The following is a 27,403-nucleotide window of genomic DNA, read 5'->3' on the forward strand; positions in this document are numbered from 1 at the left end:
TTATTGACCAATTTGTAATCTCACCAAAGAACAAAATTGCGATTCTTTACCCAGACCTATTTCCCATAAACTCACGCTGACTGGCATTACAGTCCTATGATATACATGTGCAACGCCATTCCATAAGGGAAGTTTCTTCCTACTCCCATCAGTCAGAGACTGGTTTTATGCCCTGCAGCAGGACATTTTTTAATTCCATCTGATGTTACAAGAGGCCACGTACCAGCCTTTACTCATTCTCCCACTATATTGCCTGTACAGACACACTGTGGGAGTGGCCTGCCCAGCCAGAATGCACAAAGCCTTTCTGAGCAGTCGGTGGCTGGGAAAGCCCTGCGTTCTACAAACGGAGGGTAGAGATACCCTACCCACTCAGTTCCCTCCGCTCCACAACCAGCTACAAGAGTGAGCTAATAAACCTGTACTTAGTTTACTGTAGAATTGGTTGCCAGTGTAGTCTTTGGGGTAAGATCTGGTCTCTTGGGACTGGGAGCAATCTGATGTGTGATTTTTGGTTTAGGTGACCATTATCACTAAGTTCAGTTTGCCTGCGTGGCAAGATAGATTGAGAGTCTAAGGCAGGGGCAGGCAAACTTTTTGGCCTGAGGGCCACATCAGGTTTCCAAAATTGTATGGAGGGTCAGTTAGGGGAGGCTGTGCCTCCCCAAACAGCCAGGCGTGGCCCGGCCCCCGACCCCACCTGCTTCTCGCCGCCTGACGGCCACCCCGGGACTCCTGCCCCATCCACCACCCGTAACTGCCCCCCGCTGCCCCATCCAACCCCCCTCTCCTTCCTGACTGCCCTCCCGGGACCCCTGGCCCCATTCAACCCATGTTTCCAGCTCTCTGACCGCCCCGCCCCCTTTCCACACCCCCAGCCCCTGACCACCCCCTCGAACTTGCCTGCCCTCTATCCAACCCCCCGCCCCCTTACCGCGCTGCCTGGAGCACCGGTGGCTGGCGGTGCTACAACCGCACAGCACAGAGCACCGGGTCAGGTCGGGCTCTGCAACTGTGGTGCCCCAGGAGCCTGCAGCCCTGCCGCCCAAAGCATTGTGCCCGCGGTGTGCTGAGGCTGCGGGGGAGGGGGAACAACGGGGAGGGGCGGGGGACTAGCCTCCTGGGCCAGGAGCTCAGGGGCCGGGCAGGAGGGTCCCGCGGGCTGTAGTTTGCCCACCTCTGGTCTAAGGGGACTGCCTGTGACTTCATGGTAAGACTGGTACAGTGATCCAGGAGTTCACATTTGCTACTGGCTTGGTGAAATCTAATTGTAGAACACACTACCAACTTGGGGTGTTGGCCCTGTTTTCTCACCATCTGCCCTGAGGTTGGCACTCACAGTTGCGAGAGGCTCCAGACAGTGATCATGAAGGCGTGTCCACAACTCCACCCAGCCGCCCCTCAGCTTTCACACAAGGCAGTGTGGACACATGCTCCTGAGCCTGCCATCCCTATAGCTGCACCAGGCCCAAGCTACTGAGGTACAGACGATCAGCTAGTTCATAGGAGGACCAGATGCACCATCTTATAGGGCTTGACCTTCTGATTTTTCTCCAAAGGTCTGGCCTTCTGAGCAGCTTAACCCTGTTTAAGGAGTAACTAATCGCTCTTTGGACATCAAGGTGCATGGCCTCATTTCTCCCGAAGGGCTATGGGGCTCTAGAAAAGGATACCAGCATTGCTATCAACTCACTCAGTGTATGGCCCAGGGGAAATGGGCATGCCTTGAACTGCCCAGTGCTGCTCACAAAGGTTGTGTGGCTGCACGGCTGCAAGGTGCGGGAAGTGATCAGTTCTGCAGAGGCAGGCACTGTGGGTGGTCATTAACCATTTAAATCATAGACTTTAAGGTCAGAAGGGACCATTATGATCATCTAGTCTGACCTCCTGCACAACGCAGGCCATGGAATCTCACCCACCAACTCCTGTAACAAACCCCTAACTTATGTCTGAGCTACTGAAGTCCTCAAATCATGGCTTAAAGACTCCAAGGTGCAGAGACTCCTACAGTAAGTGACCTGCGCCCCATGCTGCAGAGGAAGGTGAAAAACCGCCAGGGCTTCTGCCAATCTGCCCTGGGGGAAAAATGTCTAATCCTTTTTTGAATCGTCCTAAACTCTTGGCCTCAGTGATACCTTGTGGCAGTGAGTTCCACGGCTAACTATGCCTGGTGTAAAAATAAGTTTCTTTTTATCCGTTGCACATTGGTTGGCTATCAGCCTTATGCGACAACCCCTTGTTCTTGTGCTATGACACAAGGTGAACAGGAACATCCAACATACCTTCCCTATCCCTGTAATTATTTTGTATACCTCCTATGTGCCCTCTTCTTTCTAACCTAAACAGTCCTCATCCTTCTCAATCTCTCCTCTCCTCAGTCTCTCACTGAATGGGGCAGGGTCCTATGGAAAAAACAGCACGTGATCATGTAATTACAGACACTATTATAATACATATGCACAAGAGGGACGAATTAATATTGCACAGGCAACCTTTACACTGGCATTTCCTATCTTCTAAGCGCTTGACTTTGCAATGTTAATAATGTTCTTTGAACACAGTTTTGTGCATGTAACTTGCTAACTTTGAAAAAAGCAAGCTGAAAACACACAAATTCCATCATGTGGCATCAAATTGACCCCCAAATGGTCATCAGCTGGGTTGGAAATTTTAGAACCACCCCACTGACCTCTGCAACTTGAGCTAACAGAATAACTGACAGCATTAGTAGATTATCCTCCTCTATGTGGGCCAGCACTAGAGGAGAATGAGACACACACTTCCCCAGTCGATTTCACAGGTATTTACTGACAGCAGAGGAACGGTGAGTCTCAGGAATCGTGGACTCCGTTTCAGGCTCTGGAGGGGAGTATTTCTAATGGGCACAGACTCTTCTGCCCTGTCCCCTACAACCTGCTTGGCCCCAGTCCCGTTTCTTCCCTACCTCAGCTCTTCATCCCAGTCCCATTCTCCTTGTGAAGAATCACAGGTCTTGAACCGAGGCCCGCAGACAGTGCTCTGCCGTAGCTACCACCCAGCGGAAAACCCAAACCAGTAGAGAAGGGTGCTAGCAAAGCTCTAGTTCACAAAGTCCCCTCCACAAAGCTCCTAACTGGGGAGAATATCCAGCCCCATTCATTGGCTGGGAGGCACTACTTAAACCCAAAAGAGGCATAGGAGGTTGTCCAAGGTAAATCCTGGGCTGGCTACTACTGTACTATGGACACTGTCTACTTGCCTGATTCCTGAGCCCTGTCTTCCTGCCTCCCAGCCTGTTCCTGATTTCTGCCCTCTTTATCCAAGTTCCCATCTGCTCCCCGTTCCTGCTTTCCTACCTCACTCCAGGTCCCTGTTCCTAGACTCTACCGCTGATGCTGACTCCGGCTCCAGCCCTCAGCTTGGCACCTGGCTCCAGATCTAGCCCTGGCCCCTGGCTTGGTGCCTGGCTCTGGTCCTGGTTCCAGTTCTAGGCACCTGACTCTAACCATTAGGCATGACTGCCCATGCCCTGGTCCCTGTATGCCTCACCTAACCAGTCCGAGTTTCACCCCTCTGGACTCTCCATCCCAGGTTCCCCCACAACCAGTCCCAGTCTCCTAGCCCAGCATATCCCGGTTCTCCTTCCTCCTGGCTCCTCATCCAGGCTCCTTCCCCACTCACTCACAGTCCCAATCTTCTTCCCTGGGCTCCAATTTCAGTGTCCCCCGTGTCCGTTGCCTTGTCTCTTTGTCCCAATCTCTTTGCCCAGCTAGTGCCAGTTCTCCCCTTGCAGCCCGGCTCTTTGTCAGGTCTCTCTCTGCTCCAACTCCCTCATGGGTCCTCAGCCCCAGTCTCCCCCTGGTTCCTCATTCAGTCTCAATCCCCCCTGATACTGCTTCCCAGAATCCCAGTGCCAGTCTTCCCCGGCTCTAAGTACTGGTCTCCTTGCCCAGCCAGCCCCAGTTTCCCTCACCCTAACTTCCAGGCCCAGTGTCCCTCTCCCCACCCCTGCCAGGCTCCAGTCCCAGCCTCCCCCTCAGGCTCCTTGTCCCAATCTACTCTCCCCACTACTTTGCTGGTCTGGCTCTTGTCCCTTCTGCATTGGAGTCAGCCAGCTCTCATCTCCACACTGCCTGGGCCCAGCAGCCAGGGGATCATTAAGAGCACAGGAAAGAATCTCCCTGCTCTCAGACCAGTGCCTGGACCCAGCACAGCCCAGAGCTGCAACTGCAGGGAAAGTCCTGCTCAGCCCTGGGCTGAAGCATGCCCAGTGTAGATCGAATCCTTGGGGAATTTAGCTGCGAAACTCTCGCACATCTCTACTGGGTAAAATTTGGGCAGATTTTCACATGGGATCTCAAGAGGCATATCCCTGCCACAAAAGTCACCTCCTGCCACATTTCAAATCACTGCTCCAAAGCGGGAGGTTCGGGGGGGGGGGGGGGCAGAAGAATACAGCTTTTCACAGACCAGGCTGTCAGAAATTTTTAACATGAGCAAAACAACGTAGTTCCATGCTTCCATACATTTTATGTTCTCTGACCAATTTTGGCTGAAATTTTCTAAAACCATGCAGTCAGAGCCAGACTCCCTGCATGGAAAATGTCAGCTGGAACAGTTAAAGTGTGGAAAAGTCATAAGTTAATGAAAACAAGGTGTTTTAGGGTATGTCTACTACTGCAGCTCAGACTCCCACCCAAGTACCTCCATGCAGGTGGCTGGGCGGGTTTGTACTTGGGTGGCTTGCCTGAGCTGCGGCCACGCTGCTGTTTTGAGTTACTAGCTGGAGCAGAGCAAACAAGTCTGTCTATCTGCACTGGAAAGCACCTCCCAGCTGCAGTGCAGACATACCCTTAATGCAAAGTGCTGGGCAACCCCACCTACATTACAGATATATTCCTTCTTACAGCAACAGCCCTAGTATGGACCCTTGGGAAACCCTCACTGTCATCAGCTTTCAGTGTGACAAAGTTCATTTATCCCAGCTCTTCGTTTTCTCTCTCTTAACCACTTTCTGATCCATGACGGAACTTTACCTCTCAGCCCAGGGCTACTTTGTTTCCTTACTAGCCTCCTGTGAGCGACTTGAAACGCAAAATAAATGATGCCATCCTGTTCTTTATCCACTGTTCTTCTGATACCTTCAAAGGGCTCTGCTAGGTCAGTGAGGAAGAACTTTCCTTGGCAGATGCCATGCAGGCCTTTCCTCAGCCTATCCTGTTTTACTAGGTATTTTTTATTCTAGTTTCAACCTACTTACCAAGTACCAAAGTAAGGCTCGCAGGGCTGTAACTACCCCCAGAGACATTTTAAAAATAGGTACAATATTTGTTACCCTCCAGTCCTTGGTACAGTACCTGACTTTAACAAGCATGTACGTATTAGCAGCTCAGCCACTTCATTCCTACATTCCTTCACAACTCTTGGATGTATCACTAGGGGCTGGGGACCAGAGCCCCTTTAACTGATCAATTTATTCCAGCACCTCCTTTTTTGACAGCTAATCCCAGACAATTCTTTATAATATGAGAACAGCAGATACCTCCCCAAACGTCCTCTGTAGGGAAGGCTGCAAAGAAATCATTATGGCCCCAATTCAGCAAAACCCTTAAGCAGAGACTTAATTTTTAAGCATGTGCTTAGGTTCCATTGAAGTCAATGGGAGACGAGAAGGTGCTTAAATGCACTGCCGAATCAGGGCCTTTGTTTCTCTGCAGCGTCCTTCTCCTCCTCCACTTATCCCTTTGTTCTGTGATGGCCCAGCAAACCCACCAGTTCTGCCACAGGCTTCCTGCTTCTGATAGACTGACAGGATTTCTCAGTTGTTTTTAGCTTTTTGCTCTGCCATCCTAATTTCCATCTTGCTTTTTTCCTGCTTTCATTTATACTCCTTCCCTTTGGCTTCCCTAGATTCTGAACAGTCCCTGTTTGACCTGAGCAACCACTTAAACCTGACTGCTAACCGTACTGGCTTTTAACTTGCCTCCAGGACTTTCACCACATGGTCAAGGAGACTCAGATATTAGTTTAAATCAGCTGTGGGGAGGCACCTGCCCAAGCTACTCACTTCTGCTTCTCTGCCTTGTATTGCTGCGTGCAGTCATCAAACAGCTTCTGGTTCATCTCCATGAACAGCTTCAGGGCATTGTAGATCAAGCCATGGATCGTCCTGCAAAGAAGATGGAAGAGGGATACTGGGTCACAGGTAACATCAAGGTGCCTGTCCCTTATCCTGTTGGGAGGGAGACAGACATCACTTCTGCTTGTGAGAGCTTGACCAGAGCCCTTCCTGTGGTCCCTGTACTCAGTGTGAAAAGAACTGAGACCTGAATCCATTTGATTATTCCACAGGGCGAGGGACCTCTCGTCACAGTGACTGGGGCTCAGTTCAATGGAGCCGTAACTAGTAATGCTGCTGCGTTGGTAGTTCCCAACACAGATGTCAGCAAGAAATCAGCATTCAAGCCTCCAGGGCCTTTCCTATTGGGCATCACATAGTCGAAGTAGCTAGAGATGGAAGAAGCTGGGGGACAGCTTGGGGATTTTCCCTACAGGGCTTTGTTCAACACAGTTTTAAAGCTGCATGTGACGGGGGTTTGCAACGTACCAGCCGGATTGTTTGATTTCCCCACATGGCTTCACTCCATTAGCTCAGTTACTGTGTACAGCAGCTGCTGCAGCAAACTGGAACGTACACCACCTCTGAAGGAGGGGTACTTAATAGCAATTTGGAACCGGGAACTAGTGCTCTGTGCACTGAGAGAGCAAGCCACCTCCTCCTCTGGTGTCAACGATGCTTGCATTGTGTCACGCCTTATTCACACTACACCGTAAGCTCCTGGGGCAGGGACTGTGTCTTGTCTGAAAGTGCCCTGCCTGTTTATGGTGCTGGGAAATCAGAACACAGATTGGAATCATGCCCAGAAGCAGCATGGGCTAGTAACACAAGGGATGCAGTCTGGCTCCTGTAAGTCACCTCACCTCACCTCTCTGTGCTCCCTCCTCAGCCAGGAAAGAGGACTCAGGATGCTAATTGCCTTTGGGAACAGAGTGCAATAAAGGGATAGCTCCTCAGTGTTATTTTTTGACACACAAAGTGACTGAGTTGGGGGAAGGAAGGGGAGAACTTCTGGGTCCCTCAGCCCATTCCGGGAAAGCAAGGGTGGCAGTGAGAAAGCTCTGAGAGAAAGCAGGACTAGTAGAAAAATACCATCACAAACTGGAAAGAGGCAGAAAAAGTACAAGAGCTGTCCTGTGCTGCTCCTGGGAAAGTACCAGGAGAGAAAGGCAGACAAAGGAGGGGGAAGATTAGACAAATGAGAAAAGAAACCTCAGAACCCCTGGAAATGGCTCTGTCAAGTGGTGCAAAGCACATTTCTGAATCATGATGGGAGAAAGGTGGGCCAAACTACATGAAGAAGTGCATGCGTGAGAAGTACTGGTGTGAAAACCAAGGCCACAGTTACTATTTCCTTTCCTGTTGGTGAGCTTAACATTTACCCTGCCCCTTAAGGTGAGCTGCAAAGGGAACAGTTAGGTTTGTACCTCTTTCTGATTCTTTATGGTGAAGAGGCGAGCAAAAGCAGAAACAGACAATGGTGCAATAGTTTGCAAACAGTTTTTATTCTGCAGCCAATTTCTCTGTATTACAGACACACTGAATTCCAGCTCCATCAAGCTCCCCCTAAATTGTATTAAAAGTGCCCCAGTTTTGCCTCTTTCCAGTGTACAGAGAAGGCCCAGGGGCAGGGGGAGGGAGGGCTTTCCTGCCTTCTCTCCCCCCACAGAAATATCAGGAAATGCCCCCTCCCCAGGCTTCAGAGCCCAAGCCTGAACATTTGCACAGCTATTTTAAGCGCTGTAGGGCAAGCCTAAGCTCTGAGACTTGCTGCCGCAAGTTTCTGCTGGCCCTGCAAACGTACCCTCAGGGGTCTCAGATGTGTGGTGTGAGCTTCCTAAGTCATTCACCCAAGCAACAGGGGGTTCAGTCTTTTAACTCTCTTAACCCCTATTTAACTGAAACAGCTAACAACAGTTGGAGGAAGAGCTGAGTGGTGGGAGGGTCACATGAGGATCTGGTGCCAAGCACCAGTGTGAAGACATTTGCAGCAGTACAACTGTCCTGCGGGTTGTGCTGTCTTAGTGCTCTCTCTGTTACCTGGCAGCTGGAGACACCAGACCAGCACATTCACCAGTGCCTCTGTTCAGCCCTGCAGGCCGCAGCGCTCCGTGGCTTGTGAAACTGGGCTAGACAATCCCGACACACCTACCAGTCAGACTCCAAGGGCTAGAGATATCAGTCATCTAACGGACTGGGTTGGCTGAACAGCCACCCAAAATGACATGTTCAGGCCCAGGCTGCTGTCGTCTCCTTGGGTCTTTCAGATCTAGTATACCCGTCCCCGTGGTATCTGAGCTCCACGCCTCCTCTCTGTCCCAAAGCCATCGGCAGCACCACAACGTGCCACCGCAGCCGTGTGCTAACAGCACCCCTGCAGCCAGCAGCAGGCTTGCGCGATCCTGGATGCCCACTCACTCATTCCTAATGGCCCCCGGACACACAGAAAGGACTTACTTGTTCCAGTGACTCTTGGAATTCTTGTAGAGTGCCGGGAACATGATCGGGAGAATTTTGGCTGCGTTGTCGCTGATCAGGCTCATGATGTACTCGTTGTTCCAGTAGTACAGCGCTCGCTCTGCCACCTGCAGGAGGAGGGAAGCAGATCTCTGTACCGGCTCCTTGCAGACAGGTCATAGGGTGCATGTGAGAATTCCACTCATCACCAACCAGGCAAAAGTTCTGGCATTACCCAGCCAAGAAATCAAACTCGACAGTGCTCCGGCTGAGGAACTTGTCTTTGCCACCTCTGGCAATGGTCCTCTGCCTGGAGAGACCCATCCCTTGGTTTCTGGTCTTTCCTAGTTTACATTCTGCTGCATTTACACCAAGAGCTCCTCCTCTCTGTGTGCAGGTCGGGTCCTCAGGGCTATGCCTTGGGTAGCCTCATTTGGTCACATGACTTCAGCTACTATTGTTATATTGATGACTCTCTTTTCAGTCACATCTCCAACAACTCTTCCTCATACTGTCCAGCCTCCAGCCAAAGCTCAACAAGGGCTAAAAATGGAGTTCTTTCCTCCCTGGAATCTCCCCTCCCCTCCCCGTCCAACAGGGGCATCCCTCTGTGTTCCCTCTTCCTCCTGACCCTCCAAACTGACATCACTGCTAAGCCTGGTCAGTTTCTCTCCACTACTGTCTGTCCCCAACTTCTTGTCCTCACCATGTTTCACCTCCCTCACGGCAACTTCCTTCCCTTCAACCTCACTCTCTTCAACCAAAAATGCTGTCAAAACCTTTTCCCCTGCCTGCTTCTCTGACCACATAAGACCCTTCCGCAAATCTCTCCCAAGACTCCCCTTTGCTCTCCATACAAAACTCAAGTCCCTTGTCTTCACCTTTGGGTTCTTGCACAAATTGGCTCCCACCTTAATGTTCTTGTCTCTCTCTGCTCCCCGGACCACCTTCCATATAGCTCCTGAGGCTAAGACTCCTCCCTGACCCGCTCTCCAGTTCCTTTACCCTCTCCCCCTTATGCTATGCCTTTACTGCACACTTAACCCTGGTGACTGGCACTTAGGTCTCAGCACTTGGTTAGCCTACCCTGAGTCTGAGGATCCCCACTGCAAAGGCCCATCTGTGTTACTGTGTCCCCATTATTTCTGCACTCGCCCGTGTGTGTCTGGGGAGATATCCCATGGTTCTTTATCGGAGACACTCTATGATTCTGTCAACTGTGGGAGAACCTGTTGGTCCTTCAGTGGGACTGTGGGAATGGACTGGAGGACTATGTTCCAGCTTGAGTTAAAGCAGAGCTCAGGTTCTAACCCCCCCCGGAGGTGGGTAAGCTAAGCCCAGGGTTAAAGCACCTCCAAACCCTGTGTGGCTGTATGGGGACTCTGGGCTAAAAGTCACATAAGGGCCTGGGTTAACTGTGCAGTAAAAATTTATCCTATGAGGGCACTTCAGCAACAGTCCTCACCCTTCCTTCAGGGAAGAGAGAAGAAACCTTCTCTCTCAAAAAACCCCAAATGAAAAACAAAGCAAGCCTGTGGCTCTATCACGCCAGGTCCCTGCCCATTCTCCCTGCACGTCCCTGCTCAGCTGCAGCATCATAGATTTAAGGCCAAAAGGCAACATTGTGATCATTGGGCCTGACCTCCTGTAGAATACAGGCCATAGCATCCAGTAATTCCTGCTCTGTGGTTGAGCTGGAGTATATCTTTTAGAAAGACATCTAGCCTTAAGACTCCAAATGATGAGGAATCTACCACACCCTTAGGTAAGTTGTTCCAATGGTTAATTACCCTCACAGTTAAAAAAAAAAAAAGAGAAAGAAAAGAAAAAAAAAAGAGCCTTATTTCTGATCTGAATTTATCCAACTTCACTTTTGAGCCATTATATCTTGTTATGCCTTTGTCTGATAGATTAACAAGCCAGCTATCAGACACCTCTTCCCCACAGAGGCACTAGACTATGACCAAGTCACCTCAAACTCTCTGATAAGGTAGTCTCTCGCTGTAAGGCAGTGTTTTCCTCACAGATCTTTATTTTCATAGTTCTTTTCTGAGCCCTCTTCATTTTTTCAATATTACTGGACACCAGAATGGGACACTATATCCTGGAATGGTCTCACTAATTCTGTCCATATGCAGAGGTAAAACCACCTTCCTACCCCTCCTCAATATCCCCTGCTAATACAGCCGAGAATTGTATTACCCCTCTTAGCCCACAGCACTGCACTGGAAGCCCATGTTCAGATGGATTTCCATCATGTCCCTAAGTCCTTTTCAGAGTCCATGCTTTCCAGGATACAGGCCCCATCCTGTCAGTGTGGCCTACAGTCTTTGTACCCAGCATTTGGCTGTATTAAAATGCATGTTATTCAGGTGACCAACTGGTCCAGATCATTCTATACAATTGACCTGTCCTTTTCTTTAGTTACCACCCCACCAATTTTTAGGTCACCAGCCAGCTTTACCAGAAATGATTTTATGTTTTCTTCCAGATTGTTGATAAAGATGTTGAATAGCACTGGGAAGAGAACTGACTGGTGTGGAACCCCAGCTGATGATTCCATTTACAATTGCTTGTCGAGATCTATCAGTTAGCCAATTTTTAATCCATTTAACATGGGCCACAGTGACTTTGTACTGTGTCAATCTTCAGATGATCATGTGGGACTAAATCAAATGTCTCACAAATATCTAAGCAATTTATGTCAACACAATTACCTTTGTCAACTAAACTTGTAATATCATAAAAAAAAACCTGTATCACATTAATTCAAGAAGACCTATTTTCCACAAAACCCATGTTGATAGGCATTAATTATTTTGCCATCCTTTAATTCCTGACTTTCTTGATGCATGCCTTCTTTTGTGTGGTGTCTACCTACACTGTGAGTTGTGTGGGGAACAGACCACCACTTTGTATGTATCTGTGAACCACATGTCACACTGATAAACAACAAGAGGCAATGCAGCGGAAGGGTGTGGAGAGGAGCAGCTGCTGAATGGCTCTATCCCAAAAATACCAGGCCTGCCTCTCAGCACTGTATCATGGTGTTAACATTTCCACCTTCCCCAGCTCCCCTTGGGTGTCCCTAAAATGGAACCATCAAGTGACCATGAAGATCTTCCATCCTTTCTGCTCTCTCCCTCTTCGATCTCCACAATGGATGATCTGCTGCCCCCAGAACCAGGCCAGTGCAGTGCAAGGTATCCTTTCTGCGGGCGTGCAACACTGGGAACACTCATAAGAACAGAGAGTCTCATTGGCTGATCATCCTCCAGTGCGGTAGACAAGTAGATAATTTGATCTCAAAAGGGCCTGGGCACAGTACTCAAGGACATGAGGAAGCTGAATGGGGCCCATCTCCCCACCCCCTGCATCAGATCGGCCACTTACAAGAGGCAGCACAACATACCTGCGTTAGCTCCTCAACATTGTAACACTCAGAGCTGGGGAAAACACGATCGGTAGCTTGGGATGACATTCATAGTCCTACTTTTCCTAAACTATTGGTCTGGTGGCTCACTAATGCCTCCTGTTTTTGTGCCATCCTCAGGAGTTATCCTGATCACTAGAGGAGTCTATGGTAAATTTTGTGGCAGCAGTGATCACAGAAACATGCTCCAGAGTCTCAGATTCACCCTAAAAACAGGACCTGAGTGCAAAGCAAAGCCAGATGGTCTTGCTGAGCCTGGAACCTACCTGGAAGTGTGGGCTGGACACACACTTGGCCAGCTGCCTGAACAGGGGCTCCATGACCTTCACAAACTCGGAGGGCTCGATCACATCCAGTATTTCCTCCAGCTCGTTCAGAAACATCACCTCCTTGGGACTGTGCGTTTTCGGCCAAAACTTCAGCAAGCCCACGATCACCTGAGCAGGTAAAGAAAGGAGCTTAGGAGCAGAGTGCAAACCTACTGGCAGTACTGTCTAGCACCCCCGACCACAGAAACCCAGCACAGCCACGTCCCACACACAGCAGCAGACGCAGCACGCAGTGCCTGTACATATGGACTCAGTCTCTGACTCATTCAGGTTAGGCACACAAAACACCAGCTCCTTCATGCCTCTGAACCCCACCCCCTCCCACATAGCTCTGCATCCAGAGAGCCTCCACCAGCACAGAGGTCTCGAACTGCTCTGTCCTCCCAGACCTTAGGAGGCACTAAAGAGGGCTCCATCAAGGTATTTGTCCCTCAGAATACCAGTGTCCAGGGCAGTCCTTTGAACTATACGAGACAGGACAGGCACTGGGTGAACTCTCCTCCTCAACTCGGAAGGAGCACAGCTTCCCTTGCTGCTCCTCTCTCCTCTCCCTACCTTGCCAGAGCCACTGACTACCTCTCCAGCACACGGATCCTCTGGGCTGCAGACCCAGAAGCTGAAGGCACCTATACCATCCGGCGCCTATCCCCACGTTTCCCTGCAGGCAGCCTGGACAGGATCTGGCTGCACAGAGAGGTGGAGTGCATAGATGCTGGCTGTGACCAGGAGTGCCACCTAGCAGCAGCCATAGATCCTTCTTCCCTGGCTACACCCTCTTTGTTCTGCTCAGCTTCTCATCATTCCCACCAGCGTGGCGGCTGACAGCCTTCTCAAGCTAGGGCACTAAGCAGGGAGACTACTTCCCCCGTCCCCTGCTCCTTCCCAGAGGAAAGCTGCATGGGTAATGAGTGGGTTTTCTGGTAATTTGGACTAAAAAGTTCCTTCTGACCCCAGCTTTACCCATTTTGGGACTAGCCCATGTCCTAAGGGTTCAGGCTATACAGGGAAAAGTGATCATCACCTGCTTTTCACTCTGTCCCCATGAAAACAAGGGGCTACTCAAAGTGACATGCTGGTGAATAGAGAGCAACAGAGAGAAATTCTGCTTCCAGGGGAATGCAGCTGCCATGTGGTGCTCACGGCTGCAGGAGACTCATGACAGGGACTGGAGACTTTTACGAACAGTCATGTTTGTTATAGGGATGCTGAGACTCGGATGATCCAAACTGATGCTTCTGGGTGTAAACTAATCACCATGGGGTCAGAACGGAAGTTCTCTTCCACATGCAGGAGTGTACCATTTACTGAGTGTAATATGGGGGGAGGGGAGGGGCAGGGGTGGTGTCCACTGTCACCTGAGGCATCAGGTATTGGCAGGGGAGGGATACTGGACTCAACGTACCATGATCTGGCTAACCTATTGTCCCAAGAGGGATGTGACAAATCCATTGAATGCCAAATACCAACACTTGGTACCTTTAAAGTCAGAATCCAGAATACACTGAGTGAAAGTTTTAGCCAGTCACTTCCAAATCAAATCTCTTTCTGAAACAGATACAGCCACACGCTGCAGAGTCTGCAATTTGAACACTGATTTGGGAGAGATGCATTGCATGAAAACTGTACATGCTGGCTTCAAACAGAATGCTTTGCAAGAGCAGTTCTCCTAACTAACATTGTTTGTAGTTCAACAACCGGGGTTATGAAGCCGAAGTGTCAGTGGATGTTCAGAGAGAGCTTACAGGCTGTTCAGATAGCACTGGTTAAAGCTGAACACAACACTCATGGCTGCAGTGCCTGGTTGGTGCTGCACAACTGAAAACATTTTGGAAACACCAGTCTTTCAGCAATTCCTAGGAGAAGCCTGAAATGCTGAGCGTAGCCCAGGCAAGCAGCCGGAGGGAACAGTAGTGGGCACAGAAGCAGCAGCAAGAGGAAGGCTGCTTGCATGATGTTTCCACCATTCCAAGGGGTCAGCTATGCAGGGACAGCTCGGTGTCCACAGCACTGGTAGTTTTGCCATGCAATCAATAATTCGTTTCAGCGACTCCAAAGACAGTTTTCCCTAGAGCTAAGGTTGGGCGAGATGCACAGGAGCTGGTCTTTGCTTTGTTTGGTTATCACTAATACTGCCATTCTGGAGCATGTTTTATTCAGCAAGATTTGGTATGGCAGCTCTTGCATTATGGCTGAACGAAGGACAAACAAGGCAGGGATCAAGCAAACAAGCACCACGAGGCCCCTGGTTACTAAGGCTTGGACACTTTCACACAAACACAGTGCGTTCTGTGAGGACGCTGCCTTGTCTTCACAGAATCTGTTTGGTCAGTGCCTGATACAATGCACCTTGCAGTGAGTGGGAGTCCTACCACGGGCACTGAATCAGGCCTCTGCTCACTGATTTGCAAAATTCAGTAATGAGTGTTTGAGTCATCGGTAAGGATCTACCGAGCTTCGCTGTGTGAATGCACAGCGAAAACCCTGCAGAAATTCTCTGCTTCCCTCCCCCATCTCAGCAGCTCCAATACTTTGAGTGGCAGGCTCAGCTAGATCTCTCTTGCCTGGGATCAGCAGGGCGGTGAATTACCTGGCACAGGAGACATATGATTCGCCTGGCAATGAGAATATGGATGACTTGGGGGAGTGAGTGGGAGGGCAGGAGGAGGCCTATTTCCAGAACATGCAGTATGGGAATGCTGGAGCTAGAATGTGCAAATGGCTGAACACAGACAGGCTCATTGTCAGTGTGCAGCTTTGCCAGCTCAGGTGCAAAACAACCCAAGTTGTAAATATTAGTAATTAAAATGCCATTTCCATGCATGAGCCAGTAGCTGTCTGCCAGAGCTGAGCCTGTGTAGAACAGAGCCATGTGAGGCATTTCTCCGCACTCTGCCCTGAGGAGTGGAGCCCTTGATCGTCCTCTCACGCCCTCTGTCCCGCCAGCATTGTTCTGCTTAGTGTTACTTAGTTTGGGTCTGCAGAGCCACAATGCAGGAAACACATCTGGGCCCTGTTTGCACTAGAGCACCATCTTGTGAAAATTTAGTCTTCAGCAGCATTACAACTTGACGGCAAACACAGCTGTCAGGATTCAATGTCCCGGAGGTGAACTGGCTGGAGGGGATATGATACTGAGGCTCCAACAGTTCAGTAAAACAAAGCCCAGCCCCTCCACAAGGGACAGCTCACCCAGGCTAAACAGACCTTTCTGGTCTCCAGTTTCCACACCCTCGCCCGTAGTCTTCCGACCAGCTCTAGGGGGTTTGGATTGAGATCTCAAACACCTGCACTTCTCTATCAACTCTTGCTGGTTTCTTCGGATGTCCAATTCCCAACCATCTTCTCATGGCAGAAGCTGTGTAGCCAGAAGGGGAGCTGCCACGGGAGAGAGGGTCTTTGCATGCTTTGCATTCTGCTATAGCAGGACTGGAATCACACAAGACAGACTCACTCCAAGCTGTGCTACACTTGCTCATGTCTCGTTTCCAAACTGAGCCTGCTCAGACCCCCAAAGCCTGCCTGGCTGTGCATGATGAGACTATCTAGTCCTGCCCTGTGCTTGTGACATGTCAGATGACCAATACTCCTCTGCAGGCCAGTTCCAGTGAGCGAACAAATCCAACTTATGCCAGGTCTCTCTGGAGTGGGGTCAGAGTAACTTAGCTGCTGAAGTGTCCAGAAATGATCTTGTGATGTGAACTGGGGCCATGGCTGACATGACAAAGCCAAGCAAGGGCACTCACCGGTTCTGTCAGGCTGCTGTCTTTCTCCAAGAACTGCACAACACAGTATGCCAACTGCAAGGAAAACACAGCCCAGTTAGAGCTCCTCTCTTGGCTAAGCAGACGGCAAGCAACAAGCACACAAGGCATCAGCACTTACCACGGCCCTTGGCTGCGTGCCAGGTCAGACCTGCTCCAGCTGGTGTGCCTGACAACCTGCAGCAGCTCAAAGAGTGTATAAGCCCCAGTGACTCATAGCAAATGGTGAGCTTGTCTCCGTTAGGCCAAGCAGAAGAACCCTGGGCTTTGGGAGCCAGAAGCCCAGAGTTCTGTCCCTCATGTTGCACTAGGTGTCGTTTGTGGCCACATGTTCACAACAAGCAGGCAGCACACTAGCGAATCTGTGGCTACAGACAGGTAGATTAATAGATTCTAGGGCTGGAAGGGACCACTGTGATCATTTAGTCTGACCTCCTGTATAACACAGGCCACAGGACTTCCCAGAATTAATTCCTGGGTGAACTCGAGCAGATTTCTTAGAAAAACATCCCATCTCCATTTAAAAATTGCCAGTGACAAATTGGGCAACTGAAAAGCCCTCCCCCTCTCATGGTCAGGGAAGTAACAGGATGAAAGAGAGCTTCACCATTCAGATCCGGGCTTTTGTCCCATCTTCTCCCTAGATCAATTGCTACATAGGTAAGGACCTTGTCTCCATATCTGTCTAAGTACACAGCACACACACACAGGGGCTGGGCAATGGAACTCAGGGACTTCAACTCTCTGAATACAAGGGAAGCAGTGAGTAGCAGATATTTAAGGATAAGGCCCAAATAGTTACAGGTAGTTAGGCGTTCTGCACTCAGCGTTGAGTCGAGGATGAGTCGGCCTGACGTTCAAACCAGCAGAGGACAATGGAACATTCTCACACTGCCCAGGAGCAAGAGGAAGCAAGTTAACAGACAAGGGTGAAGGAGGCTGGGGACTGACAGCTCAAAGCACATGCTGAGGGATGAGCGGTACAGTCAGGCGTCAGAGGGGGTGAACGTACAGAGGCGAGAACCCCTGCAGCAAGATTTTGATAAGTAAAGCCTGGTGGTGCCTGTAAATAAGCCTGACTGTTTGACCTCTCCGGTAACTGACAGAGCCTCTCACCTGTGGGTGGTAGACACTCAGCGATTTCACCTTGTGCAAAGGTAGCAAGACCCGAATGAGGAACATCTTGTGCTCTTCCTTCAGAGGCAAAGCGAACCCATTGATTATACTGAGTAGGAGAAGGGAGAGAGGCATTACGGGGTCAGGTATTACTGAGTATGTACCAGAACAATCACAGTATAAAACCAGCCCCAAGCCCTACCATACCATATTAACATCTCCAGGAAGCACCTGGCTTCAGGGCTGCAGTCACTAAGGCCCCAGCCCCAGGGGATCCTGAAAATGTGTCCTGAAAAGCACATTCCCTCCAATGAAGGCCCCATCACATGCAGGGTGGGAAACCCCACACCACAGGGTGAGCTGGTCCTTTAAGAGGGTTGGGGCTCAGCTGCCCCCATGCCACACTTAGCTCCAGGTGGAAGAGAGGAGTTCTGCAGTAATATGTCAAGGATCACATGATTAAGCCAGGCCTGCTGGGGAACCGAACCGAGATGGACTCCGGGGTGAGAAGCCCTGGCAGTTATGCTCTACAGAAGAGTAGGAGGACTGGAGTGTTGGAAGAGACCCTGGGAAGGAGATGCAGAGCGTGGTTGAGGCTATGGGGCAGAAAGCCCAGCTGTTCAGAGTTCCTGGGCTGGGATTCCACATAGGTGGGCAGGTGTGGGTCCCTCCTATGCTGCCACTTGGCGTGGGGATGCAGTGACCTCTAAACAGAAGGGATATGGAGAGACTGTGCAGAGCCCAGCAGAAGAGTGCCTGGGGATGAGACGACAGGCCCTTGGGAAGGAAGGGCTGTGCCCAGACTGGGGAGGGGCACTCTTTACTTGTGCGTGTGTTTGGACTCTGATACCCGAGAAGGAGAAGACTTTTGTAAATAAGCTGGAGAGCTAAGTCAGCTCAGCAACCCAACTGTGCTGGAAGGCTGAGAGGATCAACATGTCTGAGGGGAAACTGAGGCAGCAGATGGGCCTGAAAGCAGATTGGTAGATCCCTGCTACACCACACAATACACTAGGCCGTGAGGTCCCACCTGGCTCAGAAGCCCTGGAGCTCCTAGATGTGGCAGAAGAAACATAGAAAGGGAGAAATGCCCTTACCTGCCCAAGATCTCCAGCAGCTCTGCAATCCCATTGTGATGCTCTGTTTCATAGATAAACCTGAGAAGAAGGGTTGGGGATGGGAGAGGAGAGGAGAGGAGTCACTGCCAAGCACAGGACACAGCTCAGTAAGGAGAATCCTCCCAGAAAGAGATGACAGAGGATTCAGGAAGAGACAGTATTGTCCGCACTCCAGGACGTGCTACACAAGAGTGGGTAAGGGATCAGCCCAGGCTCCCAGATCAGCAGAGGGCTGCTGTGGGGCATGGCAGGGGGAAGAAAGCCCTACCACTTCCCACATTAGTCAGAGGCATTCTGCACTACTGAATCCTCAATATCCCTGTAGCACAGGCAAGTACTATTCCCCTGTCCAGAGACATGATCTGACTAGCCCAGTCACTGGCGGGGCTGGGAACAGAAGGAATGCTCCGGCTTTGCTTTCCCCAGGTCCTCCAGCCCGTTCCCAGCATTGCTGGGCCTGGCAGAGCCCCTCACCTGTAAAATATGTTGTTGATCTGCCGCCTCACATACGCTCGCAGGCCCAGGAACTTCCCGTAAATTCGGTGTAAGATGGTCTTCAGGAAGTCTCGCTCTCTGGGATCTTCACTGTCGAACAAATCCAGCAGCTGTGGAAAGAGGGATTCAGTTAGTCCTGAGGCTCTCTCCCCTGGACATGGGCTGCTGATTGCACAGGGGAAAGCTTCTGCTCATCAGTGTAAGTATGTTCCAGTTTGGAGCACACCCCTCTGCACGCAGTGCACGCTGCTGCCTCCGCACGGTCAGCCATGTCTATTGTCGCTAGCAGCTGCTCAGACTCCTGTAGCAGAGCAAAGGCTATGCCAGTGCAGGCTCCCGAGTCCTGAGTCCACCTCTCCTTACGCAGCCCAGCTCTAGGGCAGGGAAACCCTTGCTGCTCTCCCAGTTCATCAGGGACCTTCTCTTTGGAAGCAGCTTCTAGAGTGAGTTTCAATGGTGGCAACCCTGCAGGTTCCCCCAGCACTGAGCATCCCCAAGAGCTCCTCCAGTGAGGGCATGAAGGAAGGTGGAGCTGCCCAGGCACTGCCTAAGAACGGCCCTCCTGGGTCAGACCAAAGGTCCATCAAGCCCAGTATTCTGTCTTCCGACAGTGGCCAATGCCTGGTGCTTCAGAGGGAATGAACAGAACAGGGAATCCTCAAGAGATCTATTTCCTGTCTCCCATTCCAGCTTCTGGCAAACAGAGGCTAGGGACACCATTCCTGGCTAATAGCCATTGAAGGACCTATCCTCCATGAATTTATCTAGTTCTTTTTTGAACCCTGTTAAGTCTTGGCCTTCACAACATCCTCTGGCAAAGAGTTCCACAGGTTGACTGTGCGTTGTGTGAAAAAAAATACTTCCTTTGTTTGTTTTAAACCTGCTGCCTATTAATTTCATTCGGTGACCCCTAGTTCTTGTGTTTTGAGGAGTAAACAACACTTCCTCATTTACTTTCTCCACACCAGTCATGATTTTATAGTTCTCTATCATATCCCCCCTTAGTCATTTCTTTTTCAAGCTGAAAAGTCCCAGTCTTACTAATCTCCCCTCATCTGGCACCAGTTCCATACCCCTAATCATTTTTGTTGTCCTTCTCTGAACTGAGCCTATTACCCATCCTCTCTGAGGAAGCTATGGGGGCTGCTTGGGTAGTGATATGCAGGGTGCCTGCTAAGCACCCCTTCACAGGGGTCTGAGGTGGGGGGAAGCTGGAACTACTTACTGACAATACAAACTTCTGGTCAATGTATTTCTTGGCTATATTTGGCTGAAAGTCGGGCGACTCCAGAAACCGCAGGAAGAATTCGTACACCAGCTGAGGAGAGCAAGAGGGGGCTTTTTAAAAAAAGAAAAGCTTTACTTAATTCTTCATGCTTTACACGCGGTAACAATGTTCCTTTTCCCATCTGATTAGTAAAAGGCTAAAGATTTTTAATGGTGGCTTGTTACAGCAGGCGTCACCAGCGCTAATGTGCCAGGAAATAATTAACAGTTGAGAAGAGTTTTGTTAGCATCTGACCCGAGCCGCACCCCCTTTACCAACACAACATACATCCCTAGGTACGCTGCACCAACGGGTAATTACCCCACATGGTTACAAAATTGTATCTCATTTCCACTGTGAGTATTTCTCACTTCAGCTTGCAGCCACTGGCTCATCTTCTGCCTTTGTCTGCTAGATCAAACAGCCCTCTGCTAACAGATACCATCTCTGTGCGTAGGTACTTGCAGAACCTGATCTGATCAAGTTTTCTTAACCTTCTCTCAGAGCTCTGTCCCTAGATTGATTGATTTTTTTTTTTTTTTTGCTGCTTCCACAACATCCCCCTTTCCCCAGAATGCTACTCAGTTTTCAATTCCTATCTGTGTCCATGCCTGAGGAACAGTGGCTCTGTGTGCATGTAGAAGGGAGTCCTTGAGCACCTCCCAGTTTGTGCTCACACGTCTCTGCTGAAATGTTTGCTCCCTATCAGTTTTGCACATAATTATTTTTGCCGGTTAAAGTGTGAAGTAAATGGTCTGGGTGTCCAAGTACGGCTCTTATGGGGACCTAATAGGCCCCACCCACTGTGGAGGGCCTGAGGCTCCTGGCCAGCAGGCTTTGTGCCAGAGGGAAGAAGCAGCAGCAGCACTGGTTCCTCTCACGGGAGCTCTCTCTCACCCTCCTGGGCCAGAGGCAGGGGAGCAGAGGCTTGGGGCTTCTGAGAGAGAGAGAAAAAATAAAGGGGGGAGTCCTAAGGGTCCTAACTTCAAAAACACAAGACGCCCTAAGCTCCTTAGACTAGCCATTCATTCCCAGTCCGCACCAACATCCCTGGGGCTAAGCAACACTCGCTTCTGGGAGGCTGCAGAATCCAAGGCCTCATTTCCTGTGCTGACCCCCAAAGAAAAGTAAAAGTATCCACAGAGAGAAGATATTTGAAATCTGTGCTTTGAAAACTCAGTACCTTCCTTCCCACTCCTACCTCTTGGTGTCTGTCACCTGGCCAGGCGGCCCCTTGCACTCCATTCACCCACCATGACCTGGAGATGAGGCTGGCAGACTCTCTTACCTGGAGATGTGGCCAGGCAGCTTCTAGTGTGGGTTCATCCTCCTCGGGGTCAAACTCTGCTCCTGTTGGATTGGACGAGGGGGGGAGGGTCCGGAAGAGGTTCACTGAAAACTGAAGTGAGAAGGCAGATGAGTGACCTTTCCACGCCTTCCCTTTGGCCCATGGACTGACATTCTTGCAGTGCCGAGAGCTGAGGCTCTTTATAACTGTTCCCAAACACCTCCCGCTCTGGAGGCCAAAGGGTTACAGCTGCCATGCTGACGTCAAACACCTCCAGGGGTGTCTGTGCTGCGGACAAATGCTTTACGCTGCCCTATACCCGACCTATTCCCCGATCCTTCACGCACACACCCCAGTCATTCTCTGGATGGCTAATAAGGGTTTAAAGATGTCACAGTCATGTTCCTCCCAAGCAAGTTGTTCTTCCTCTCTCCAGCTGCCCCCATTTATGCCTCTCACTACGTCCAATTTCTAGGCATGCAGACAGAAGCCTCTTCCAGTCCTGACTGCCCTGGCACCTGCTGGGGGGTGATCACAGAAAACCGGCCATAGCCCTGCTAGTCCTACCATGATGACAGCTTCAGGGTAGATGGCCTCGGTGACGACATCCCGGTTGTGCGTGATGTACTCCACCATCTCATTGAGACCAGCTCGCTTCACCTCCTTGAACTTCAAGTCACTGAGCGGGTCGGAGATGAAGTCAAAGAGAACACAGCATTGTCGCAGCTTCTGTATGAAGAGCTCTTCTCGTTCATGAGCAGGAGCATCTGGCAGGGACAGCAAAGCACGTTCCACTCCTATGCTAACAACTCTTAACTATGGTACTTACACGGCCTCCAGTACTGTGGTATTCAAGAGCGTCAATGTGTAACTGTATTTATCCTCACGGGAGGCAGGGAAATGCTGTTATCCCCTTTATACAGATGGGGAACTGAGGCAGACAGATTAAGGCTTTGTCTACCCTGGAAAGTGTTACCAGTTATACAGATCTAGTTATACACACACACACAGAGCAGACACTTGTATTCTGGTATATGAGTGGCTTCCCAAGCAATGTAATTTAAACTGAAAAGAGGCTCTCTTATATTGGAATAAGAGTGTCCACATGAGGGCTCTCATTTACTGTAGTCTGTGTAGCTTTCACCTCCTCTTAGGATATGTCTATACGGCTATCAAGGGGTGTGACTGCACCTCAAGTAGACACACTGAGCTGGCTTTAATCTAGCTAGCTGCAGGACTGCCACGAGCTAGCCCCATGACTAATTACCAGGATTCTGGCAGGCTCGGCCAGCCTACACTGAAGCACGTACTGCCACGACTTCGCTGCGCTGGTCCCTGAGATAGTTAGATTAAAGCCAGCTCAGTATGTCCACTCGAGTCACAATCACCCCCTGGGATTGCAACATAGACACGCCCTGTGATAGTCCCACGTCACAACGTGAACTGAACTCACCTCTTACCTGCATCTGTGTTCTTCTCAGAACATGCAACTAGTGGCTGTGAGCGAGGCAGCAAGCAGGAAATAAAAGGCAGGTCCCTGCTCCCCAATAAGCAGCGGGATCTGGAGAGTACAACAGCCCGCTGCAGGGTGAGGGATGAGCAAGAGGTGGTCTGGGTGGTCTCTACACTGGGGTTCCCAGTTGAGAGGGAGCTGAGAAAGCAGGTGAGCCAGGCTGGGAAGCAGCTCTGGAGGAACAACCGGATAGAATGTGGAGGCTAGAGTGGTCGGCCCTTTTGCTGCATAGGGGCCCAGGTTTGGACCCCAGGGTAGAGTTAGGACGTAGACTGTCCTACTCCTCAGCTGTACCACCTTTGAAGGGGGAATGTAGATATGCCCCACAGTCCAGGGGAGGAGCTCTGTAAACACCTAGTACCAAGGGGAAATGCTCTGAAAACTCCTGGGAGAAGCAGCACTCGCACACTGATGCTAAAGAGAGGGCTGTGGCTGGACCTGCTGGAGCCCCTGTCCCACTGGGAGAACACTCACGGGGTTCCTTTTGCTTACTCTGAAAGGGGAGGGCTCTTACTGTGGTTGCAGGGCTCAGCTACCGCCTATCACACCGACCAGTATTGTCTCATTGTTTGCTTGTACTTCCCATTTGTCGTCTCTTGTCCTGGGGCAGGGACTCTCTTTTTGTTCTGTGTTTGTACAGCACCTAGCACAGGGAGGGCCCTAGGCCCTATGGGAATACAAACAACAAGCTACCCTATCACCAGAGGGGGACTGAAGCAGCGTAAGAACATAGCTGCAGCCAGACAGCAATGGGCAAGGAACCCTGGAACCTCAGTTGTGGCTCCTCACTGGAAGCTCTCAGCCCCCAATGGCTGAGGAAGTGGCAGCTGCTTTCACTATGGTACTGTAGGCATCAAGGCTAGCATGACTATTGCTGGGCTGTCTCCAAAGTGACGACTGGACTGTGGCTGTTCTGCCTCGAGACGGGTTCCAGTGAGCCGGGCAGACCTGAGACTTAGCAGACATACACACCCACAAACCTGCCATGTCATAGAATATCAGGGTTGGAAGGGACCTCAGGAGGTCATCTAGTCCAACCCCCTGTCCTTACCTTTGAGTGCAGGGAGCTTTTGCAGTTCCCTGTTTTTGCTCAGGTTGAAGCGGGAGGAGCTGTGCCGTCGCTCCTTCTTTACAATCTGGGGTCCTCCAGAATACTTGATCTTATTCAGCTGCGTTGGTGGTGGGGTGCTGTTACTGGGGCGCTTATTTGAAGTCGGTGGTGGCGGCTGCTGCTGCTGGACCTGACAGGGGAGATCAAGAAGAGAATAGGACAATCCAGAACCCCAGATCTCAGCTCTAGTAACCTGATACACAAGCATGTGGTGGGCTACAGTTTCACAGGTTGTTTACCAAGACAAGACACTGTCAGCCTCCTCTTGAACTGAAGAATCTAGCAGCTCGAATTATGGGGAAGAAACAGGGGGGCCTACACAATAACTCAGGGCAGGGTCCAGCAATCATGCCACGTATGCATGGCAACTACAGCAAGTTTGCGTCAATTCTGCGTTGAATGTCCCTCTTGATATCTGCCGCTGGGAGCATTCAGTCGACAATTCTAATCTTGGAGTGCTTCTTTTTCCCTTAACATTTCCATGTCTAATTTTAAAGTGCAGCATGTCCTACTTTTCCAATTAATCTATTCTGAATTCATTTAGAAAATAAAGAGTTAAAGCTGCCCCACACTGAACTGCAGGCAGAGCTACAGTCAGTGATTAATTTCTGCAGTATTCACGATCTGGAGGATGCCTCTTTCTGACATTCCTTTGTACATTTCTAGCAGTAAAATCAAAACTAGCAGTGTAAATTGCAGGGGGAGGAGGAGTCAGAAACCAAATCGTGCTACCCTCTGTATTTTATCAACCCTGACTTGTCATTAATAGCTAACTTTCTTCTGTCTCCTCTCCCTGCTTGCATAAACTTTTGTAACTCATTTCCCCCACCAGCTGACGGGGTGTGGGTTATTTCAGTTCTGAAGTGTCCACATTTTTGATGTCACAAAACAAACGTCAAAAAGAGTGCAATGGGTTTCCCCTCCTGATGAATATTCTGGCCCAGATTTTCCAAGAGCCAGTGCCCAACCCCTACCATTGAAGCACCTAAGGGAAGGGACCAGATTTTCCAAAGAGCTCAGAACCCAGGAGTGCTCAATGGGACTCTGGACACTTCATTTAAGAGCTTATCTTTTAGGAAAATCTGGCCCACTGTGGTCCAGGTTCTGCCCTCATTTACATGCACCTGACCCTGGAATGCATTTTCCTCATTTTTCTATTCCTGAGCCCAATCCTGAAAACTCTTCCTCACCTGAGTATTGCCACTGACTGCAGTGAGGGGACTGGGTGGGTAAGGACTACTTGTGTCAGGATCAGGCCCTCTGTATGCCTCTGTATGCCTTTACTCCAACTCCAACCTCAGGCTCTTATGCTGATGCCCTAACTGCATAAAAGCAACCTGTCTGGTCACCCCCACAGTTGTTTGTGGGGTGCTTTCTCTCACTGTCTTGCTCCCAACACTGGGCTCGCCGCCACCCCCCACATCCCAGACTGAACCCAGCCCAGGTGAGCCAGGAGGAGGAAGGACACAGACAGGGGTTGGACCCCTGCAGGAGGACAGGACTCCACTCGAGGGGGGCCAAACAATGCCACCCCAGGGAGAAGAGGGGGCATCAGGGTGGGTGCTCTGCATGAGGACTGGGGGGAGGCCGGGGTGTCAGGGATAGAAGGAGGCAGAATGGGTGCTCTGCAGGGGAGCAGGGACAGTTGGGGGCCAGGGACAGTGCGGGCAGGGTGGGTGCCCTGCATGGAGAACGGGGGGAGGTCTGGGTGTCATGGATAGAAGGAGCAGGGTAAGGTCAGGGTGTTAGGGCTAGAAGGGGTCAGGGATAGAGGGGACAGGGTGGGTGCTCTGCATGGAGAGTGGAGGGGAGGTCAGGGATATAAGGGGTTGGGTGCTCTGCATGGGGAGCAAGAGGAGGTCAGGACTACAAGGGGGCAGGGTGGGTGCCCTGCATGGGGAGCGGCGGGAGGTCGAGGTGTCAGGGCTAGAATGGGGCAGGGTGAGGTCAGGGTGTCAGGGATAGAAGGGGGGCAGGGTGGGTGCCCTGCATGAGGAACGGGGGGAGGTTGGGGTGTCAGGGATAGAAGGGGGGCAGGGTGGGTGCCCTGCATGGGGAGTGGGGAGGAGCAGCTGGGTCCAGGCTGGGAAGAGGGGTCCTGGCCATTCGTGCCTCTCTCCCCAGAGGCTGCTGCTCTCAGTCTCTGCCTGATCCCCGCAGTTCCTACTTTCTCCCTGGCCCAATCGCAGGCACTGCAGTGGCCACTCCAGCTCCTCTGTGTCCCACTCCCACCCTCACAGCAGCCACTCAGCCCTGCCCAGCCTGAGTCACCAGCCTGGCCCTGGCAGCGCCCGCTCCGGGGGAGAGGCACAGTGTGTGACATGTGTGGTAAATGGAACACTTGTAAGAGGGCAGCCAAAACACCTCCCCGCCACCGGTGCCTTTGAATCAGGCACAAGTGAGGTAGCCCCTAAACATCGCAAGGCCAGCCCAGCCCCCTGTAATTCGAGTACTGAGATTTCTCTGTTGTCCCTGCTCTTGAGCACATCCTACAAATCCCTGCATCCCTCCCGGCCAGTCTGTTGTATTTACAGCACCCGTGCAAAATAAAACTCACTCGCTGGGTGTGTCCAGACATACCACGGGATAGCAGCCTCTGCTGCAGAGCTCACAGCCTAGGTTTATGTCTCTTGTATCTTGTCAGAGAGGGGGCACGAGAACTTTCTGTGCCACCAGTAGCAATCACCCAGCTATTGCCAGAGTCCTGTGTGCATGACAGCACAAGGAACCCCTTAGAACCATGAGATGGTAGCTGGGGAGACAGTGTGAAGGGACTTGGAGAAGGAGCCCAAAAGGTGGTACAGAGCGGCCTGGATACCAAGGCGAATGCTCCAGAGACAGAATGGGATGGAGACCGGGTCAATCTAAAACCTGCTTTGTTCTGCTCCTTTGTTGTGAGAGCAAAGGAACTGCCCCCGAGCCAGCAGCCATTCCTCCATGCTGTACAGTCATTGCCTACTTGGCCTCACTCTGCCCAACCCAGACACTGCTCTCTTCCGCAGCTTTGCTCTTTGTGCCCTCTTCCATGGCCGGCCTTGCAGCTGAGAGCCTCATTCTGTGCAAGCCACCTGTACACCCCTCTCCATCTTCTGCCCCCTACTCCACTAGGGCCTGCTGGAAGCACCTAGGGACATAAGTGCTGGAACTAGGGGTGCAGAAGGTGGTGCAGCACCCCCTGGTTTGAAGTAGTTTCCATCATATCTAGGGTTTACAGTTTGGTTCAATGGCTCTCAGCCCCCCCACTATACACATTGTTCCAGCCCCCCCGCCTAGGGAGACCCCGGCCATCTACAGTATCTACCGAGCACAACATCACATGCAATAGCACCAGAGGATGTGCCAGGATGAGGAGCTGCTCCACCGCACCAAACCTCCATCACACCACTTCTGCCTCTCCTGTGAGTCCTTGTCCCCTGAG

At 51.0% G+C, this 27,403-nt stretch overlaps 1 protein-coding gene across 1 annotated transcript in view; it reads right to left on the minus strand.

Moving 5' to 3' along the window:
• PPP2R5D (protein phosphatase 2 regulatory subunit B'delta) overlaps window positions 1-27,403 on the minus strand; it is a 46,035-nt gene that overhangs the window by 8,413 nt on the left and 10,219 nt on the right. Inside the window, exons 3-13 of the mRNA XM_084624888.1 lie at window positions 23,926-24,115; window positions 21,929-22,128; window positions 21,362-21,472; window positions 20,032-20,124; window positions 18,786-18,916; window positions 18,291-18,350; window positions 17,194-17,302; window positions 16,060-16,113; window positions 12,254-12,424; window positions 8,555-8,682; window positions 6,047-6,148 (exon numbers count right to left, since the gene is read on the minus strand). Coding sequence (XP_084481014.1) covers window positions 6,047-6,148; window positions 8,555-8,682; window positions 12,254-12,424; window positions 16,060-16,113; window positions 17,194-17,302; window positions 18,291-18,350; window positions 18,786-18,916; window positions 20,032-20,124; window positions 21,362-21,472; window positions 21,929-22,128; window positions 23,926-24,115 — 1,349 coding nt within the window. The remainder of the gene's footprint in view (window positions 1-6,046; window positions 6,149-8,554; window positions 8,683-12,253; window positions 12,425-16,059; window positions 16,114-17,193; window positions 17,303-18,290; window positions 18,351-18,785; window positions 18,917-20,031; window positions 20,125-21,361; window positions 21,473-21,928; window positions 22,129-23,925; window positions 24,116-27,403) is intronic.

The sequence above is a fragment of the Lepidochelys olivacea genome, assembly GCF_965140295.1.
Source record: "Lepidochelys olivacea isolate rLepOli2 genome assembly, chromosome: 3".
Lineage (NCBI taxonomy): Eukaryota > Metazoa > Chordata > Testudines > Cheloniidae > Lepidochelys > Lepidochelys olivacea.